Source organism: Catharus ustulatus, chromosome 2, assembly GCF_009819885.2.
Source record: "Catharus ustulatus isolate bCatUst1 chromosome 2, bCatUst1.pri.v2, whole genome shotgun sequence".
Lineage (NCBI taxonomy): Eukaryota > Metazoa > Chordata > Aves > Passeriformes > Turdidae > Catharus > Catharus ustulatus.
In genome coordinates, this window is record NC_046222.1 from 116,363,283 (window position 1) to 116,385,426 (window position 22,144).

Consider the following 22,144-nt stretch of genomic DNA (forward strand, 5'->3'; position numbering starts at 1 on the left):
AATTTAAAATGTTTCCTTTCTTAATTGACAATTACTTAGAAGGTGGAGTAAAAAGGTAATTTTTCCTCTAGAAGATTAAGCCCCAATTTCAAATTTTACTATCCCACTTCACATTTTTTCTTTATCTTCTTTATTCTGCGTAAATATATTTTTAGTACTTGGTGAGTGCCTACACTGCAAGCACTGTTCTCAAGGTTTATTTAGCTGCTGATCCAAATGCTGCACCTAAAGCCAAATATGGACTTTGGCTCAGCAAAGTGTTTGGAGCATATGTGTAGTGCTACTGTGAGAATATTTCCAGTGAAGGCAATATTTCAGTTCATTCATTGGAGAAACTTCAAGAATCAAATCCCAATCTGGCAGTGAGATAAACAAACACAAACCACAGCACTGGGGAATCCTGCTGACCTCAGCAGAGCACCATGCAAACAGGAAGGGTCTGTTTATATTCCTTATAGCAAGAACAAAACCTGAGTGACTTGGATTCACCTCTGGCATGTGAGTGTGTTTTAGTTTATATAAGAATGCTGAGAAATATGGGAACAGAAATGTCAGAAAAGCAGTAATTAAGCAATATATATCAGCTGTGAGTTGTATAAGCACATGTATTGCATTCAGGTCATCACCTGTGTATCTCCTCCAAAAGACCTTTGGTTTCTTAACATCTTTGAAGGGTGCCTAGAGGGGAAAGTTGTATTTTATGTGATAATATCTGTGCTGAGACAAAAGCCTATCGTGCTCTGACTTCTCTTGCCTCCTGCCTTTCCAGTATGCCATGTTCTTGTCCCTGGTGTTCCTGGCTGAGCTCGTGGCTGGCATTTCAGGGTTTGTCTTTCGCCACGAGGTAGGTGCAAATGTGCTGAGTTTGCAGCTGGCAGCGCCTCCCTGGGCAGGAACTGCTGAGAACTTCCCTGGAGCGTGGAGAATGTGTGGGGTGCTGAGCTCAACAGCTCCAGCACATCTCCAGGGCTCTGCTGATGGGCAACAAAAACTTGTGCAGCTCCTAAAAACCAGTGTGATTCCAAATGGAGGGATTTGGGCAAAGCTCTTGCCCTCAGCTGCCTCATGATTTGCTCTTGAGCTGTGAGGTTTTGTGTGTCCACCATGTAAGATCTTCTTTACTCTTGCTGAGGGCTGCAAAATAGATTAAATGCTTTTCTTAAACACAGCTTTTTCAGCCAGGCAAATGCTAGTTTATGTAAGGCAGAGACAACTTCTGCATCACACCAGATTTGCTGTTTTGTAAATATTTTCCCTTTTTTTGGTGGTGGGGGGGAGAGTGGGTGGGGAGGGAGTGGGATGGGATTTCATTTCTATCTTGAGAATAAGGAGAGATTAGAAGTAGAGTGAGGAAACTGGGACAGGAAGAAGCTTTAAACAAGCATGATAGTTTGGATTTGTAGTAACACTTCTGCTTTATCCACTGTAATCAGTCTATCTGTAAGTCCATGGACCTGCCTGCCACTGGTGCTGAGCCAGAGCAGCCCCAGAGACCCTCCTTGTCCTTTCTCTTTGTATTAGCTGGTTTTCCAGTCTCTTTGGACATGACATTTCCATTGCTATGTTTTGTTCACCCTTGCAAGCAGTGGATTGTGTTTAGTGTGGTCCTGAGGTGCCTGTGCACCTGCTGAGCATTCCCATTTCATCCCAGATAACCTGCAGCAGCCCCAGGGTCAGACTGCTCCTTTTGGGAGCATTTTCCAGCTGAGGGACCTCTTACCCAAATCCTTTGGTGCTGGGGATGCCTGGTCAGGAGATTCATGTCTTACTTGTGTCCCCAGGGTGCTTTGGCTCCCACCTGGCATCCATGAGCAGGGAGAAGCATGCAGATTTAGTGCTGGAACAAAGTGCTTGGGGGAAAAGCATAAAATGATACCTTTTTGATAGGTTCAATCATTTTATAGTATTTTTTAAAACATACCAGTTTGCTGGCATAGTCTTGTTTCTGTGTCTGATATCCCACTGGAAAAATGGCATGAATGATTCCTGACAGTTAAAAGGGAGCTCTACCAGCTCTAAAAACACCCTCAAGAACAACTGAGAAGGGCTAGTTTGGATGTCCTGTTAGGAAATTTGGAAATGCATTTGCTTCCTGCAAAAACTGCTTCAGATGCTGTGTTTCTTGTTGCTCACATGGACTGTTTTTTGGGTTTTTTTTTCCCTCACCCTCACAGATCAAGGACACTTTCCTTAGGACATACACTGAAGCAATCCAGAATTACAACAAGAACGATGAGCGGAGCCATGCAGTGGATAACGTACAGGAAAGTGTAAGTCTAACACCTGACACCAAAAATCAGTCAATAGAGAAAGCATGGATTTGATCCCAGAACATGAAGTTTTCATGGCTCAATTTGCAAGCAAAATTAGAGGCTGGACAAACTGATCTAAAGGAAAAGCATTTCAGCTGAAATGATGCCCAGGATGCCTAAATTTTAGTGAAAAAGCTGCCTGATAAAGGCAGGGCTGTCCCACTGGCTGGTTTTGGTCCCAAATCTTGAATTAGTTTTAGGGAGCAGGTCTATTCCTAAAGAGCACACCTTCCTAAGGGAATTTGCCAGTAAGATTATAAAATGTTTTAAATTTGAGCTGGATGAGGCAGGGTTTTAAAATCTTGTGTCCTGCATCACTGATAAAGTGCAGCAGCTCTCTTCACTAGCACGGTGAGAGGCTGGAAAAGGAGACCTGGTGAGTTAAGGAGAAGAACTGGGTGTGTTTTCTGCAGAGGTTGGCAGTGGCAGCTGTGCTGGAGGGATGGAGCAGGAGATGGTGGAGAGGAGCCTGTCTGACCCTCATTGTGGGTAGCAGGGCAGTGGGGATGCCTTTCCTTCCAGCAGGGCACAGGGCAGGGGCAAATGCCACAGCACAGCCAAACCAGCTGGGGATGCCACCACAAGAGACCAATTCCACCATAGCACAGAGTGATAAAATTCACATTTAAGTTCCCACTGGAAGCTCTACCATAGCAAGAAGCTGTTCCTTCAGTTTGCAGTACATTCTGTGAGCCAGTTTCCTTTCCATATGATTGTAACTCAGTGAATGGCTGCAATGTCAGTGCCATTGCATCGATGACTTCTAGACCTTTAGGAATTGTGTTGGACCCTTCAGCACGGTTGGAGCTGTGCTCTAACCTGGCTTCTCCTGGTTAGCAGATTACTGCAGTGCTCCCAGCTGGGTATGTTCTGCTGTCAGATTGTCTGTTTGCATAATGCTGACCTGTATTTTAAATTTCTGATTCCTTGGAGCTGACCTAGCAAAGTAGTTCTGAGTAGTTTTAAAGTGTTCCTGTTGTAGCAAAATGTTCATTTCATTCATAGTTCTCTTTTTACAGGAACTGCATTTATAAGCCCTTTCCATGCAGAAAATTTAGCACATACTCCATGCTTTTGAGTGTCTTCTAGCTTAGGATCTAAATCAGAACATCCTTCCCAATTTAGGGTTTTCTAGCTGGCTTCCTAGACACACCCTGTGAGCATATGGTCTCCTTCTATTCACAGCTCAGGGAATTGTCCTAGAAATTATTTTGGTGAGTTAGAGAAGCTTCACCTTATTGATTTGTGCTAGTTTGAACCTGTATGTGTTACATGTAATTCTGTGTAATGCTTTGAGGTCTTGAATTTACAGGGTCATCTTTAATCAAATAAAAAAGCAAAGAAAACAAACAAACAAGAACCCAACAGACTGTCAATTTAAAAAGATGGGTTTATGGCTGGACCTTTGTCAAATGTTACAAATAACAGTTCTGCTCATGAAATACCTTCTTTTTAGTAGGTCATCTGATCCCATGTTCTGTAAATTACATCCCTGGTACTGTTGTAATTAATGGGGCAGGGATGGTATCTGCTGTTCAAAACCTGAGTTGCCCTGTCTTTATTTTGATTATGAGCTTACAAAGTGTGCTGAGATGATTCTGCTCTAGTTTCGATTCTGTTTTGCTTGTTTGTGTGTTTTAAACCTGCCTCTTACCCCCCCAGCTGAGCTGCTGTGGCATTCAGAGCTACACCAACTGGAGCACCAGCCCTTACTTCTTCAAGCACGGCATCCCCACGAGCTGTTGCATGAACTCCAGCGACTGCAACACTCAGGATCTGCGCAACATGACCGTGGCTGCCACTAAAGTAAACCAGAAGGTACCAGCAGCGTTGTGCCAGAGGCAGCTGTGACACATCCAGCAGTGTGTGGAGTGTAGGGCTGCCTGCAGCTGCACTTCATTCCAGATGGCTGGTTGGTAATGTGCAAATGAGGCTGGAGTGATGGTAGGATGGGCTTGGTCCTGCACTTGCTGCCTGTTCTTTGAGCTGGTGTTTCTCAAATCCAGTCCCAGATGCAGCAGTTCTGAGGAAGCACAGGTGACTGGCAGTAAATGATGTGGTTGGTGGGTTTATTGTGAGTTAAAATCTTTGTAGGTGTAGGGCTGCAAGCACAGCCCAGCCAAAGTGACCCTTTCCCTGGGGTCACCTGAAGGAGCAGGTTGGTGTAAATGGGTTAGCAGCACCACCTAATTAGTGGCTTGTCTTCATTTTCTTCTGCCTTCACTCAGAGTCAGGATTAAAAACCCAAAGGAGATGAATTTTCTCATGTTCAGGCTTGGTTGTTTATGAAATCTTATCTAAAGTACAGAGAGTTCTGCAACACTTCTAGCCACTACCTAAAAATGGAGACAAATCTAGTTAGTTACAAGGTCTTTTAAAGCTAAACAGTCCATAAAGAATTAACACCTATATTATTTATGCTTTTGACCCAATAACCAAACTCCTGTGACCCTCAGTGCAGCACTAACCATCCAACCAAAAATTACTGCCTGAAACCATGAAGGAGAAGAAAGAAGAAGACAGAAAGAGACACCACCCAAAATCCTCCATCTTGTCCAATACCTATTAATGTATTATAAAAACCTCCAATTTAAAACCCTTCACCATGTGAAATCACACACTTCTATTTAACTACACACCGGTGACTTTGACTCCATCACTCAATTTTGGAGCCTTCTCCAAGGCCTCAGGTCAAAAGCAGTGTTCTCCAGGGGGTCAGTGCCAGAAAGCACAGAAATCCCAGGTTTCTGGGATGCAACAGGTTGGGCAGACATATGGTTCAGAAGGCAAGTTGGGAGAACAGGAAGAAAATGGATAATTAGAGATAATTATAAAAAAAGGAAGAATAAAGAGAAAATAATACATCATCTATGCATTAGACACTGCTGAAGAAGTGCAACTGAAGTTATTGCTTCAAGTGCTAGTGTGTCATCAGTTCTTTCTCAGTTGAGATTTGCAAGACAGGGAGCAGTTTGTTGACAAGAAGAATGATGTTGTGGCTAAATCACCATTCTAAGTTGTAACACAGCTTAGTCAGACTTAAAGATTATTTTCTTTTCTGTTTTTATTTTCAGAGATCTATTTAAAATATAAATAGAAGTCCTGAGTAGACAACAGAGGAAATATGGAAATGCCTCTGTCTCTTCTGTTCCTTTTTCACCTCAGTCACTTGTGACTCAGAAGGTTGGGCTGGTGGCTGAGCACAGCCTGAAACATCTTTGAAAACCAGTCAAGTAGACAACATTTTCTGGCATGTATTGTAAAAGGGATACTAGAGGATTATTTTCCACTAAGCCTTTCTGGTTTTTTGCAGTAGTTTAATGAGAGACACTTGTTGCAGATGTGTGGAATGTTGGTGGTGTCCAGTGGTTGAGTAACTCCCAGTCACCACCAGCAATCTTGCATGAGTAGAGAGGGTGAGCCCCTCTGTTCAGCTGCTCTCTGTGAATTTGTGCTAAGTGGATGTTTTTGTAGAAGGGGGAGGAAGGTGAGAGGCAGGGCAGGGTGGATCTAGGGCATGTGCAGACAGCGAGCACCACAGCAGGACTGTGCCTCGTGGGCAGCCCACCCTGAGCCCTGCTCCTCTGCCAGCAGGAAAGCTTTCTGTGGCACTGGTGTTCCACCAGCACGTCCCAGCTTTGCACTTCAGCACTTTCCTGGCCCCTTCCTGGCTCATCACCATTTAGGTACCATTTGCACTCCCAGCACTGTCTGCTGTTTCCCCCAAGTGCCAGGCTTGCTCTGCCTGCAATAAATCTGCAGTTAAATCCCTGTCCACTTTGGGTTCCTCATGGCACAGGATGCCTGCTGAATCTGACTGAGGGATCAGTGTGTGCTAGTCCAGGGCTAGTAACACATTTCAGCCACTCTTGCTCCTTCTCTCCTGTCAAATGCACAAATCACCTGATAGAAAAGGACTGCTGATTCCTCAGGAAATAGTTGAAGTAATTACTTGATTTAATTACCCAGAGGAAATTTGGATGTTTGGAAGTTCATGTGGTCTTGTCTCATTTTCTGACATAGCCATTGAAAACCAAAAGTTGCAGATTTCTGTTCAGCAGTTGTGAGATCTTAGAGCTGTCCCAGACATTTGACCAAAGTGGGATGCTTCTCATGGGAATAAAAAGCAAGGAGGAGAAAATGTTGTTTGGCCCTATCCTTTCACTTCAGATAGGTAGCAAACATCATTGCCTCTGACCCAAGCCCCTTGCTCATCTTGGAAACAGGTCCTTTGCTCTCTGTGTGGTGGAGAAAAATGAAAATAAATTTATTGCCTGTGTTCTGGAAGACCCTTCTCACCATGCCTGTGAACAAAGTATATTTGGATTACATCTTTTGGTGCATCTTGCAAAACTATCAGTAAGATGAGTTTTCTATGAGCTAATCAAATTACTAGCAGTTTCTGAGGACTAATAATAAATTAACCAAAGAAGATTAAACTAATAATATAATTACAGGCCTAAAAGACAGAATTCCTGGATTTTCTTTGCCAATTCTGACCCTAACTTGCTTAGTGACCTTGGGTTAATTATTTAGGCTCTCTGTTTCTTCATCTGAGACAACACTAATACCTAACTTTAAGAGCTGTCATTAGGATTAGCTAATTAATGTTCATCTAGTGCTTTTAATCAGAGTTGTTTACCAAGAAACCTCAAGAACTATTCCACTCTAAAATCTTAAGAAAGGAACAGATGCATGGAGTCAAGAAAGATCAGATCCTTAGTAAACTGTCCCTTCTGTGCTCTGGGTCTCTGGATCAGCACCCAGAGGTGCTCACACTGTCCTGTAATGCAGCTCATGGGTGCTGCTTGCACTCTCATGGCAAATAAGCCATATAAAAACATTCAGTAAACAGATTATTGTGGCTTGGGAAAGCAAAGTCTCAGGTGAGGAGGGTGATCAACACTCTGCCATTGCATGTTTTGTTGACAAGATCTTCTGACTCCCTCAAATTACCACTGTGCTTCAGCGTTGCATCTCTTGAATGCTCTTCAGCAGAACAGATTTCAGAAGAGCTGGGAGAGCATTAAGCCATGTCAGACACAATGAAAATACTGCTTGGGAAATCTGATCTCATTGCAGAACATGTAAGCACACAAAACTGTAGTTGCTTGATGGGTTAAACAAGCAGGCTGGAATCAGACTTACTGTACACTGTGGTAAAACACAGTTAATGTGTACACATAAACATTTCAGAAATTAATCAGGACCAGCTGTGCTGGTCCTCAGCTACCATTGGGTTCAGCACTTCATTACTCTCAGGATTGAATGTCTTGTGTTGTTATAAAAGAAGTTAAAGAAATGGTACCATTTATTTAATAAATGGCCTGTGTGCAATAAAGGACATTGTTTGTCCTTCTTGCTGTTTTTTTTTACAAGCACCTGATGCTCTGAGGTCATAAAGAGTTCCTACAGTGCTTGCAGAATGAGGGGTGTGTGTCTGTAAGTGAAGTGTGGAGACACTTCTCTTATGGGACAGGAGTCCAAACTGGGAGAGGCAACTCACTGTTATTTCTGTTTTCCAATTTCTGATAAAAGTTATGATGCATAAAACTCCTCAGGAGTGGCCATAAACCAGTGTTGCTCATTTGAGGAAGGTGGGAAAAAGGGCTGAGCAGTGACTTTGGGTTGTGGGGACAGATGGGTTAATAATGAGAGAAAAAAGGGATGGCATCTTTCTTTTTTTCTTCATGTGTCAAGTAACTTGTTTAGATGAATTTAGGCACCACAGACTAGGACATCATTTCAAATGCATTTTTGGGGGGTCAGATAGGTGAGGGGAGAAACTTGGCAAAGATTATTGTACTGAGGGGGAGCATCTCAAAAAAGTCTATCCAAGAGAAGGGCAGATATTGTACATGAATCCTGTGGCCCCATCCTGAGCTGTGAATTGAGGTCTGAGAAAGCAAGAGGCAGAGAGAAAATTCACTTTGGGGAGCAGGACAGGGAATTTTATGTCCAAGGGCAAATGAACCAAGAAAATTCATACAAAACCCTTGATAATTTTGTTACATGGTTTAAAGTTACATGCTGTTCAGTGCTTTGCCTGGTGTCCTTTGATGGGTAAAGGCAAGCAGAATGCCTCAAGGGACACTTTATTAAATATCTAGAATATTAGGAAATCAGCATCGTTTTTTCATTTTTGACATCTGTATTGTATTATAACATTGGTGCATTGTTACTGGTTTGGTTTCAGGTCAAAACTATATTGCTTTTTAACTAACTTTCTTTAAAAATGAGTGCAACATCATATATAGATTTTAAAAGTATTGAAATGCATTTGTTTCTAAAGGGAGCTGGTTTTGCCACAATTCCACATCATTCACTCAGAATTGATATTTTAAAAAAAGGTGACACTTGTTGGAAATTACAGCAGAAATACTGTGTAGCCAGAGTTCATCCTAAATGAGAAATTGGTATGTATGCATTCATGGCAGGGAAGGTCATACAAGGAATGATGATGTTTGTTTTCCAGGGCTGTTATGACTTGGTGACCAGTTTTATGGAGACAAATATGGGAATCATAGCTGGAGTGGCTTTTGGGATTGCATTCTCACAGGTAAGTGCATAAACACTCCCCTTCCCCCCCTTTTCTTTTCCCCTCTTTTTCTTTACCTGGACTTCAAGGAAGGAAGGATTATGGAATGGGACTGAACTCAGCATGCTCATTAGTCCTGAGGTCATCTGTTCATTGATTTTCTTTTTTTCAACTTAAATGAAGTTTCTCCTTGGGAATATCAGTTACGGTTGAGCTAATGACTAGCTCAAGGAAAACAACTTGTCCCTCCACTGGGTCAAATAGAGGTTAACCCAATAAAACATTGGCTTAAATGGAGCATAAACAGCTAAGAAGACAAATAGCTTATCCATTGTTTGGGTAGGTTTCTATCTTCTGAGTACTCTTATTTGTTCTTAAAGGACTGAGGAGTTCAAACAGTGCACCCTCAGGCCTCCCCACCCTGGACCTGGAGCCTGCAGGGGACACTTTGTGAACAATTTTATTTATTTTCCCTTTAACACTGAACACTGAGAAATGTTAAGTCTACCAAAATGAGATTGTTAAACCAGCTCCTTGTCTGCACCAAAAGGAGTGTAGCACAAGAGTGATGAGAGCTAAGAAGGGATTTTCTGCTCCATGATATTTAAATCCATTTATATAGACAGGAACTGGGGAAAGTACAGGTCTGGTCAGATTGTTCTGATCAAGAAGGGGCAGGAAAACAGCTTCATGTATCAACAAGATGCTCCTTTTTACCAGTCACTGCATGTGTGACTGCAAGGACTCTGCTGGAAACATGCAAAAATGAGAGAGAGGGAAATCAGCACAATTCAAAACTGTCCCCAAGCCATGTGGAAAATGACCCCCACATCCTCTCCATCAGCATACACACAGCCTGAGGGTGCCCTAAAATTGTCTGGGCTCACACTGGCTGACTGCCCTGGCCATACCTGGAAGCCTGATGCCCTGGGCATTGGATGTGAGGAGCCCATGGTTTGGTGTGGGTGGAAATTTGGTTCATCAAGGAGCAGCTGCCCAGAGCATGTGCCTGCATGTCAGGTTTGTGGATCCAGAAAAGGTGAACAATCTGGAGCTGTTTGTGCATAGACAAGGGGAGGTCAGGGTGTTTTTAATAGGCTATTCTAGTTCTTGTTGAATGGTGACAGCATTGAAACTTCTCCAGCCTTGTTTATGGCTTGATTACTGCTATTGCTCCAAGCTTGGGTTTCAGTTTGGTTCTAGATAGCCAGAAGGCTGTAAAGCATCTTTTAAAGTGCCTCATGTAAAGCTATCCAAAAGAAAAATGAGATGAGTAGAATTGTAAAATATGCTGCTGGGGGGAAAAATCAGGACAATACTGCCTGAAAGCCTCTAATGGGTGTTCCATGGCAGGCTGCAGGCAGCACTCTGTCCCAGTGACTGAGGGCAAAAACGAGGTGTGTTCTGGTGTGGTGATGACATCCAGCACTGCTGGTGGCACCATGAGCCCTGCTGCCAGGTGGGAATGTCATTCCCCAGCGCAGGCACTGGGCTCTGGCACTGTGAGGGCATACCCAGCTGCTTGGGGAGTTAGTAAATGTGTGAAAAAGAGAAGAGAGAGGCTGCAGAGCAGAAAAATGCAGCTCTCCCAGGCTGTGAGGAGTAGAAGGTGGCCAGTTGTAATTTACTGCCTAATCTGTTTTGCTGGCCCAATCAGGGACAGTGTTTACAAACTGGTTCAGGGTAACATGGATGGCAATAATGCCAGGCAGGGCTCCAGCTGCAGGTGAGGTTTTGCTGTTCCTATTGAGAAGAGGTTTGGTCTAAATAAAAGACAAATTAAATCATGTTGCTCTTGTACAGTAAAGCATGCTCAAGGGCCTTTCCTTCAGGTGATTTGTTAGGTGTTGACTAGCATGGGCAATGTGCTGATGCCCAGAAAGTTGATGAAATGGCATTGGAAATCTTACAGGCCTGGCACAGACCTCCCCATCAGAGTCAGGAGTTTTTATAAAAACACTGTGCTGCTGACCTTGTCTGCTCTGCTCCTCGGGTTTGAAATAATGACAATGAAATAAAATTTGATTGTTTTTGGACTTGGATGCCAATGTTGACTTCCAGCTGGAATACTTTCCCTTTAGCAGGTGCTCTTCAGAGCAGAAAAATTATTGCTGTGTTGTGCCCAACAGAGAATAAAATTATGCAAACTGCATAGATGGTGGAGAGCTGTGCCTAGATAAAACTACAGTGCAGGCATTGGCTTAGGGAATGCAGGAGACACTGTCTGGAGGGGTTTGTAGATTGTGAGTAGGGGAGACTCAGTGCAATGTTCAGGCCAATTATTCCCCTTGTGCTGAAGGACTGAAGGTCAGGTGCTCTCCACATGCTCCAAACCAGTTGTTGAGCATATACAGGTCCCATCATTCTTAGATAAATTCCCATGCAAACATGAAAATTCAAATTGCAATTCAGTTTATTTCTCTTCAGTATAAGGTATAATAAATAAGTCAGGCAGAACAGCTTCCAGTCAGTGCAATAAGTGTATTAAAAAGCCTCCTACAGAATAAGTGTGTTAAAAAGCCAGTTATTATGTGTACAGGAGGGATAAGACTGCTACAAAATATGCTGTGGATGGTTTTCAATGGGAAGAACCAAAATGTGCCTGAGATTTCTCCTAGAAAGCATGAGAAATTCACTGTATTCTGCTTGCTGGAATGACCTGTGACCAGCAGGAGACACACCTGAAGGGTGTGAGTTTCCCAGTTGTCTAAACCAAAGAATTTGTCAGCATTTTCAAGTTTCCTGTGGCAGGACTAGTGTATGGAAAAAAATCTCTGCTTTCTATATATTAGCTCAGAAGGCCAAGACAATCTTAGGAAGAAAGGGAAAAAGTAAGAGAGAAGACAAATGCAGAGCCAAGTCTGACATCTTAGCACTCCAGAATCAAGACAGTAAAATCAAATAAATGAGGAAGTGGATAAAAGTTGAGATGGGGCATTTGAGAGGCAGTGGGAGTGCAGGGAAATGAATGCAGCTCCCAGCAGCAGTTTCTTTGTGGGAATCCTTTAACACCAATTCTTCTGTTTTTTCAAAGGAGCTGCAGGGACCTGGTGCACAATAGGATAAGGAGCTTCCTCCTGCCTGAAGAGCAGAGGAGGCAAGTGGGGGAACAAATGCAGAGAGCAAGGCAGGGTGGAGAGTGCTGATTTGTGCTGCACAGCCTGGGAGCCTCTAGCCTGACTTAAATGCAGAGGACTGTAGTTATGCCTGTAATAAAGAGCACCATGAAGAAAATTCAGCAGCTCAGTACAATATTGCCTCTTTTTAGCTGCAGGAGGAACACTGCTCTTGCGGTTAAATGTGGAACTCAACACATCGAAAAATACATGTTTTAATATGCATTCAGAGTATCTCTAGAATATATATTACAGTTCTCCTAGGTCCTGGTAATACTTAGAAGTGCTGAATAAAATGTGTGTGCAATGGCTTGATATGCTTGCCATTATTTTTTAAATACAGAGTTAAATATTATGTCACTATAACCACTTAAGTACCTAAACCAGCCTAAGGTCAGAGCCAACAATCAATAAGTGAGCCAAAGATCATGAGGATACATTCATTAGTGACCTGCCATTTGTCTTGGGAGTGTGCTGAGTAAAACAAAACAGCACTGCATGCCTGCAGATGCTCCAAAGTTTAGACACACTGATTGTTAGAGTTACAGAACAGAAGAATCCCTAATTAGAGTTGTCTGGTGAAGTCTGCTCCAGCTGAAGGGGGAAAGAAAATCCTGTGGTTTCCTATTTGTAGAGGCTACAGCATCTTTCCACTTGTAAACCTGATACAAGCAACAGATTGGGGTTAAGAGAGGTGGCTGTGATCTGGGTGCTTGTGATGCAGAAAAATAAACAAACAACTTCAATGTTCATACATTCTTGGCCATTGGAGAGAGGAACTGATTCAGGTCTGGGCTGGAATTTGCTCAGGGAAAATAATTTGGATTAAATACACTGTGAAGTTTGTCTTACTGAAAAACACAAGTAACTTCAGGGTCCAGCCAAGGAAGGTGAAGAAAGACTGAAAGCCACCCCAAACACAGAAAAGCAGCAGTGAAGGAGGTGGGACAGGGCCACCCAGGGGCACTCACTCTGTTCAGCCTGTCAGAGCATGGAGAAATACATAGCACTGTGCAAAACAGAAATCTGATTCTCCAAAATCGAACTGAGCTAAAGAAACATGAGCTAAAGTGCATGAGTCAGCTGCAGGAATAGAATGTGGTTGGTTTTCAGCAGCACCTTCAGCAATTGATTAAATCACCTCCCATTGATGAGTAAAAAAGGCAACAAAATGGCTAAAATGTCTTCTTGGTATCAAGTGAGATTTTCAGAGCTGAGGAGGGTTTTCACCACATTTTGTTTTGACATCTGAAACCACAGCCCCTGGACCCTGGTAGCTCTGGGTTTTGTTGGAGGTTGGTCAGGAGGTGATACCCACATGTACTTATAACCAAGGCAGTGCCATCCTTGGTGCCAAAATCAGGGGGTGCATGTGGGTTCAACCTGCTTTTAAATGTCACCCTCTGCCCTTTTGAAATTCCCAAAACAGCTCTGGTGGCCACTGAAACAGGAATCTGAGCGAATTTCTGGCAAAAGAAGTGTGACCTGACAAGGACTGTGATATCTTGGAGACAGTGAACAGTTTATCCAGATTTGAGCTACCCTGCCTGGCCTTGCTGTGGGCTGGTGCCAGCCCAAATCAAGCAGTTGCCTGGTACAGAAGATGTGTTTTGATGATGATTGTGTTAACAGGGAGCACTGCCTGGTCTAGGGGCAGGGACACACAATCCCAAGGAGTGAAATAGGAGGAGCCAGTTTGGGTGAGCACCCAGCCAGTCTTACCCAGGCATGCTCTGGATATGCTCAGGAGTTAATTAATTGACCAACCCCAATGAGAAAAGCAAGGTTGAATTATTTACAGCATATTAACACTGTTGGCAATGCAGGAAGCACTAAGAAACTGCATTAGACAAAACACTGGAAAAACTGAGTGCTTATTGATGAGTGGAAGCCTGGAATCTGTTTTCAATAATCTGAGTGACAGCCAAGGCAATAGTGAATGACTTTTTAAAAAGTTATTTCCAGATTTACAGCACTCATTTCCACAGTGCTGCATCACATGTAAAGGAAACATAACCACTCTGGGACATCAGGAAGCTTTTCCCTGGCACAGTGATAAAGAAGTTAAAGGCACCAGCTCTCAGGGCTGATGGGTGGTGGTGAGGGATCCAGGTGGAGCAAGTGAAACACAGCCTGTAACATGCTGATAGCCCCAGCAGTTTATTCATCCACATCTGGCTTGGCCAGACATTGACAAGGGATTGAAAAACACCAAAAAGCCATGCTGCATGCCAAATAAATGAGAAAAATCAAGAGGAAGATCTGACAAAGAAAGATGACAGATTTTAATGCTGTTTTTCTAATTAGAGGGAATAAATACATTGTGCATAATAACTCCAGAACATGAAACACATGTGTATCAATGCTCTGCACTGATGTAATTTAACTCAAGTTCTGCTCTGTCTCTGTCTCTCCGAACAGTTGATCGGGATGCTGCTGGCATGCTGTCTGTCCCGGTTTATTACTGCTAACCAGTACGAGATGGTGTAACAAGGTGAGCTTTTCCCATTTTCCAGGTGGTAAAACTGTAAAAGCCTTGCTGTGTTGTGGCTGTGCTGCTTCTGCTGAAGGCAGCGAGCAAGTTTTACATTCTGAGCATGTTCATTGAGAATTAAACCTTCCCATAGGCTTCTTTGCTTTGGGATTTTCATCACAATTTTGTGTGTGGTGGATGGAAAAAAAAAAGGGGGGGAGGGTGGGGAATGCAGTGTTGAATCTCATAATTTCTTGGAAAGAGTGAGCAAAACACCTGCTGTGAATGCTGTTAGCAACCCAAGCGACCCACTCGTTGGTTTGTTGTTTCTTTTTCTTCTACCCTCCCTGCTCCCCAGTCTTTCAAGAAGTGTGAAGTCCAGAGCCTGTGTGACGACCAGGAGCTGCAGAATTGGAGAAAGACTGCCATGAATGTTCTAGCACACACTGTCTCTCGCACGCACGCACACCCCCACGAGCAAGCCCGTGCGCGCGCACACTCGCACCCCCCTCCCGAACTGTCCCATGCGTAGTGTCCCATTCTGTGAAGTTCCACGGTGCCACCGAGAGCCCACGAGGTCCCCTGGGCCTCCAGAGCCAGCCCCCACCCCATGGCCCGGCCCAGGACGGCACCGTCTGTATGTTCTTGGTCACACAGTAGCTGCATCGTAAGTTAACAAAGGTAACTCATTAACAGCATTGATCGGGCTGTGCATGTAGTGACTGGAGGGCATAATTAGCCTCTCACCATGGTTAATAAGTGTTGCACACGTTCATATAAACCGGTATATGAAATATATATTCTTTTGGTTTTATCTTAATTTCTTGGTTTGTTTATTGCTTTACTAAGGTTTCCATCCTTTCCTCCTCCCCCGGCTCCCCCCCCTTTTCCCCAACGAAAAAAGGAATCAGTAACATAACATAAAGATACTTGAAAATGATGTTAAAATGTTGTGCTTGAAGGGAACTGTTATTCCTGATGTTCTTCTACATCTTTGATTCTTACTCAGTGTTGTATGCCTAGTGCGTATCCCGGTAGGCTTTGTCTAGTGCATTTTGCCTCGAAACCTGATCCTGTGTACTACTGTTATTAAGCTGTGTTGTTGCTTACTGTGAAGGCAGAAATTTTTGCTCCCTATATTTTTATTACGTAGCTATGAACTAATTGAACTGTGCTGTACTGCGGCCTTCATACTTTTTTCCTGTTCTTTCTTTTTTTTCTTTCTTTTTTTGCATCGAGGTTGCAGCCACCAAATACATTGTTGAATCAAATCTAAATAAAAACACACACACACAGACACAAAAAAAAGAAAATCACAAAAAAAAACCAGTCATATGAAATATTTTTGGGGGAAAGCAAAAGTTTAAAACCTTTTTAAAAAAAATAGGACTTTTTTAATAATGCCTCTGTCTAGCATGCCAACGAGAATGCATTGATATTGTGAGTATTTGTGATATACGTATTAATAAATGGAACCATTACAGATTTCTAGCTGCTTCCTTCTCATTCTTTAGTTATAAGAAAACTCTTCTTTTGGGAGTGGGGAAAGTTTAAACATGAAACACTCAGGCACAGCTTGGCATGATGTCTTTATGCATTTTTTAACAAATAATTTGCCCAAAAAAAAAATGTTACTATGCTGGGGAAAGAAAACAAAAAAGGAGAAAGAGCTGGAATTGCTTCAAAACTCCTTCTACAGCTGGTTTCACCACGTGACAAATCCATACCCTCTGCTTTGCAATTTTTCTTCTTGCAATTGTTAAAAATCTGCAGTGTTTAATTATCCCATCCTTAGTGCTGCGAATGATTTTGACATTAAACATTTCTCTCTTGATTTTGGTGAGAAAGGAGAGCAGAGAGCTTTGGGGTGGCTCGTGGAAAGGCAGACAGTTACGTCTTTCTCACTTGAATAAGTGAAACGTCACAGATCTGACAGAAAACCCATGGAAGTTTAAACCTGGGAATTTTGGGCCAAGCCCTTAGGTTGTCAGTGTGGGCAGAGAGGGAGATTTGAGAAGTCCTGGAGCCTTCTGGTTGTTGGGAGCTGTGCAGCTTCTGGAGTCCCAGTCCTTCCTCTGTCTGTCTGTCTGTCTGTCTGTCCATCCATCAGTGCCACTGTGCCCTGCCTGGTGCCTCCAGCATCAGATCCTGGTGAACCTTGAGTGCTGCTGGCGTGGTCAGGGCACTCCCACCACAGCTCTAAAGGGTTCACATGGACAGAAACGTGCCAGCAGATCTTAAAAAACCCAGTAGCATCCTCTTCAGCTTTATTCAGAGAGTGCTCCCAGAGCAGGAAAGAGAGAAAGAGCTTTGCAAATAGAAGAGGAATCTGATCCCCAATTTTAAATCTGCCCTCAGTAAAATGTCTGCCATGAAGGGAACAAGACATTTTTAAAGGTGGAGATGCCAGTGCAGGTCGTGCATCTGTGCTGGGCAGGCAGGCAGGATGGTGCTGGGGCACTCCCAGCACTCCCATTTGCCATCTCTGCTGAGGGGTTCAGAGCCGTCACAGCCGCGCTCGGTTGCTGGGGCTGCGCGATGCTGGAGCGATGCCCTGCTCCTGTAGGCACAGGATGTTCACAGAGCCATGTTTTTCCATAGCAGGAAGAACTGGCCCAGCAGCTGCCCCAGTTTCCCGGTGCTATTCACTCCCAGGCAGGTCTCCCCCAGCCCCACGGAGGGGAGGGAGCTGGGTGAGGCTGCCACAGCCTCCTTCAGGAGCCACCAGTGACCTTCCGGAGCACAAAAGCACCAGCCTCTCCTTGCTTTTCTTTCCCTTCTTCTTCTTTTTTTTATTTTTTTTCCCTTTCTTTTCATTTTCCTGAAAGAAAGAGCTGTTTGTGCCAAGAGCAGTTCCTTTTGAAGATGCTGATGTTGGGTGACAGGTCAGCAGGCCCCCAAACGTGCCTGTCCCCATTCAGGAAAGCCGAGCTGTGCTCAGCTCTGAGGCGTAAGCGCTGAATTAAATCCATTCAGCAAAGCCCTTCAGTGCGTGCTCGATTGTTTCCCTCAGCACAGCACCACTCCTGCCTTTATGGGGTAGGTGTGTTAATTGGGCTCCTGGCAGCTTCCCTGAAGAGGATCTGGCTGGTGGAGGAGCTCCTGGCTGGGGCTGGGACCACACAGGCTGTGCTGGCTGGCACCATCCCCTGCCCCGGCTGGAGCATCCCTGCTCTCCCTCCCCATCCTCCCTCCTGCAGCTGGGGTAGTTGGGGCAGGAAACAAAGCTGGAGTTGCAGAGAACTGATCAGTGTCAGCCAGGCACAAAATCACAGATTTTCCTTGCAGAGGTGAAGCTGCCACAGGTAGCAGAGGTCTTTGCCCCAGGGGCTGCAGTCCCTCTGCTCCCTCTGGAATGAGCTGACTGAGCAGCAGAGGAATCAGGCTCCTGCTGGCTCTGGCTGCCTCATCCCTCCCTGAGCAAACTGTGTTCTGTGCAGTCAGCTGGGCCAAAGGAGGGTGGGCAGGTGTGGCAGTGAAAGCAGATGATGGGGCAGCCAGAAAAGCCCCAGGAGGGGTGGGAGGAATGGGGCATGGCTGGGGGTCGAGGAGAGTGGGGAAAGAATCATTTAGGATGAAAAACACCTCCAAGATCAGTCCCAGCACTGCCAAATCCACCACAAAATGATGACAACAGAGGAAGCAGGACTCTGGGAGGAGGAAGAAGGGGTTTGGTCCCAGGGAGCTGCCAGCTTGGTTTGGCTGCCAGCTGGACCAGCAGCCTTGGCTGATGTGTGTGCTGGCCTGAGCTGCCTCCCAGGGCTTCTGCTGAGGACAGCCCTGAGCCCTGCGAGGGGACAGGATGCTGTGAGGGGACAGGATGCTGTGAAGGTGATGCTTCATGGTGTCAGGGAACTGTGGCAGCCCTTGGAGGCCTTGCTGCCATCCTTGCTGAGCATCCCTGCAGAAAAAACTGGATTTGCTCTCAGGATTTCAGACTGCTGCTCCTTGGAGGACCCAGTGCAGCCCCTAAGATGATTTTGTCCTCTGTGATTCTTCCCTTGACTTTAATGGCTCACTACTGTTGAAGATAATTTTAAAGCTAGGAAATTAATTTGCTGCCAGCCTTGCAGAAAATACCTGGCATCCCTCTGGAGGGGAAGGATTGATCAGAATATCAGACTTCTACCAGGGCTGAGTGAGGCCTGCTTCACTCTGAACCTGCATCACAAAAATAAAAATCCTCCTATTTGGCATAGAAATGACACTTCTCTATTTTGTAAGTAAAAGTGTTTTGCCCTCCAAACGTGTAAAGTATGGTCAGCTTTCTGCAAGCTGTTTCTAGCAGCTTGGCTTGATTTTGAAGTCAAAAGCTGTTGCTTTTGCCTTTTTCTTGTCATTGCACCTGTTCCTGTTGCAATCAGGAAACATTTTATTCTAAATTCATTTCAGTTTTGTCCAGTGTGACTGGGGATATTTGGTAAGTGCAAGCTCATTAAAAGCAAGCTGCACTGAGGCAGCAAGTCCTCAAGCTCTGGAGTGTGTCCTGCTCCCTGGAAGCTGCAGTGTGGTCATTTCTGGTGTCTGGAGCTGTCTGTAGGTGGCACCGAGGACTTATTTTAGACTGTGGTCCTCCCTGTGATCAATAACTGAGGAGTGTGTGATACAGACACAAAATAACCGGGCCAGGTTGGATGGGAAACCTCATCCAAGGGGGGATGGAACAAGATGATCTTTAAGGTCCTTTCTAATCCAAACCATTCTGTAATTCTGTGATTCTATCCCTGGTGCATTATACAACAGCACAACTCCAAACATTCCCAGAGCAGCTACTAAATCACCTGAATGGTATTTTTTATTCACCAAACTTGGCCAAGACTTGCAGAAGCAGTAGATTCCAGGCAACCCCTGGAGGTATTTCCAGAATCCTTTCAGAAAGTGCCAAACAACCAACTTGTTGTTAATCCAGCCCTCTCAAAACCTCTCAGGGCACTGAGAAAAGTCATTTCTGAAAGCCCTATCTCTTCTTAAAATGGAGATCGTTCAACCACGTTAAAAAGCATTGTTATTTTTAAAACTGTGATTTCCAGGGGGAAAGACAGCTTCCTGGCTTGCATGTGGAGGGCATGGTTTGTGTGATTTGTCTTCTTGAGTGGAGAACCAGGAAGTATGATGTGAGAGAAGACTGATGCCCTGAAAAACTGCTAGGGTGGGACAGGAGAAGTCAGAAGGGTTGGAAATGGGAAGTATTTCCATCTGATTGTGTGTCTGACAGGAGCTCCAAGGCTCAGCAGCTCAGGTCTCAGGTCTGGTCTGGTTGCCTGCCAGGACACCTCTTACATCCCCTGGGTGGTGAGAGCAGCCTTTTGTGGGAGCCTGTAGGTGTCAGACACTAAAAATTACTCCAGTGCACATCCAGTGGGAAACCCATGGCACCTCCTGAGGCTTTGCAGGAGCCTTTGGATCCTGGTAGTTTCTACTCTGCCTCCCACAGGCTGACTGAACTTCTGTGGGGTGTGCTTTTAATGTAGTCCTGGTAAGTTGTTGCTTCCTCTGTAGAACTAAAAGGACTTGGTCAGTGCTTGTGTTGATTTTTTGGCACCTTCAGCCTTGTAGTTATTTGTAAATAAAAGGAAATAAATTAATATCTGGAATTTTCTTTATCTTGGAGTGCAAAGATCAGGTGAATGAGTCTTCCTCCCAGGTGTAGGTGCTGCTCCTTTTGCCCTCGTGCAGTCCTGGTGCTTGCAGGGCCAGGGGTTGCCTTTCCTGCAGGGCCAGGTGGAATTCAGCTCTGCAGGGAACCTGCCTGAGCCTTGTGCATTCCCTCTGCTCTGCCAGAGCAGAACTCTCTGAGGCCTGCCAGAATTAATGCTTTACCTTGGGGGAGCACAGAAAACAGGTCTCCACCTGCTTGGTGGAACAGGAAGGCAAAAAACCAGAAAATCCTGGCCAGCAGCACAGCAGGCTGGAGCACTGAACTGAGCACAGACTGGCATGGTCCACTGGTCTTTGTAATGGTGGGGTTTCCTCCCCATGCTCATCTGGATATCCTAGCTGTTCCCAGCTTCTTTGGACTATGCATTAAGCGTTACAATATGAGAGGGAAATCAAAACCATCAAAATTATCTCTATGAGACCCATTCAATAAAATAGTTATTGGCAATTAGCACAGATTTTTTTATAAAGAAGTAATTAGCCCTCCTGCCCTGAGCATTAATGAATGTTTTTCATTACACCCCAAGGGGTAGTCAACCCAATAATAATCCACTTCAACACAAATGTTGTTATAAAACAACATTGTTTGACAACGGAGGCAGCAGGACAGTCACAAACAGGAGGCGAGCCTGCTCTTGTGAGCACTGGAGCTGGTTGCATAAAAATGAAAGATCATTAATAATTTGCTTGGATTGGTGCTGTGGACTTGTCTTCTTATTCATAAAGGAGATGAAGCAATGGATACAAAAACAGGGTCTCATTTCCTGTGGTGAAAGCTGAGAAAGCCAATGGAGATGGAGCAGTGCTGGTCACAGCCCTGCATTGATGGTGGCTGTAGAGCCAGGACTCATCTTATGGTCTGAAGGTGTTCAGCTGTTAGTGGCTCCACATATTAGTGTCTGGCTTCTTTTTTCTTCTGCCTTCACTCAGAGTCAGGATTGAAGCACAAGAGATGGGTTTTCGTGTTGGGACTCAGTTGTTTCTTAATTCTTACCTACAGTACAGAGAGTCTGCAGCACTTCTAGCTAACAAGCTAAAAGCAAGAAAATGGAGCTGTATATTGCTCATTACATGGTATTTTAAAGGCAAACAGTCCAATTAAAAGCTAAAATCTATATTATTTATACTTTTGAACCAATGACCAAACACTTGTGACCCACACTGTAGGATTTTCTATCCAACCAAAAATTACTAGCTAAAACCAAGAAGAAGAAGGAACAAGAAGGAAGAAAAAGACAATGCCCAAGAACCTCCATCTTGTTCCATATCTATTACTGTATTCTAAAACCACAGATTCCAAACCCTTCACCATGTGATATTACACACTTCTGTTCAAACTACACACCAGTGATTCCAACTCCATCACTCAAATTTGGAAGCTTTCTTCAAAGCCTCAGGTCAAAAGCAGAGCTCTTTTGGGGGTCAGTGCCAGAAAGCAGAGTTCAAACCTCCCAGGCTTCAGGGCTCCAACATCCAGCAGCCAAATGGCAGAGGGCTGTGTGTCCCTGCACTCTCCACTGCTCAACCCTTTGGCACTACAGGGAATGAGCACCTGGTGACAGCAACCCTTCCCCTGCTCCTGCTTGATTGTTGGCGTTTTCTCGTGAGGTATGTGTTAGTGCAGATGCAAAAATCACACTGATTTCTCAATTCAGTGGTTTTCCTGTTCTGACAGCCCATCACAGCCACCTGGCTCTGCTCAGGGTGGTGAGCACAGCACGGTCAGGGCTCTCTGTCAGGAGAAAGCCCTCACAGACTAAGCAGATGAACCAGCACTTTCCCTTCCCCTGCTCTGGGAGCATCCTTGCTGCTCCTCCCTGACCCCTCTGCAGCCCTTGCTCAGCCCAGGTCTGGTGGGAAGCCCAGCTGCCACTGCTGGCCAGGGACTGCTGGCACAGCCAGGCTGCAAAAGCATCCCTGTGACATTCACCTGAGGGTTCAGGGGAGCAGCTGAATCCTCCCTCCAAGCTGGGCTGTCAAATTAGGAAGAAGTGGTCCAGGATGAGCTGGGGAGCTTGGCCCCAGGGCTTTTCCCTGGGGAAAGACA

At 44.7% G+C, this 22,144-nt stretch overlaps 1 protein-coding gene across 1 annotated transcript in view; it reads left to right on the forward strand.

Moving 5' to 3' along the window:
• TSPAN7 (tetraspanin 7) overlaps nucleotides 1-15,924 on the forward strand; it is an 84,266-nt gene extending 68,342 nt beyond the window's left edge. The window contains exons 3-8 of the mRNA XM_033051814.2: nucleotides 770-844; nucleotides 2,175-2,270; nucleotides 3,975-4,130; nucleotides 8,788-8,871; nucleotides 14,388-14,460; nucleotides 14,798-15,924. Of these exons, the coding sequence (XP_032907705.1) occupies nucleotides 770-844; nucleotides 2,175-2,270; nucleotides 3,975-4,130; nucleotides 8,788-8,871; nucleotides 14,388-14,456 (480 nt within the window). The 3' untranslated portion in view covers nucleotides 14,457-14,460; nucleotides 14,798-15,924. The remainder of the gene's footprint in view (nucleotides 1-769; nucleotides 845-2,174; nucleotides 2,271-3,974; nucleotides 4,131-8,787; nucleotides 8,872-14,387; nucleotides 14,461-14,797) is intronic.
• Nucleotides 15,925-22,144: the final 6,220 nt, after the last annotated feature.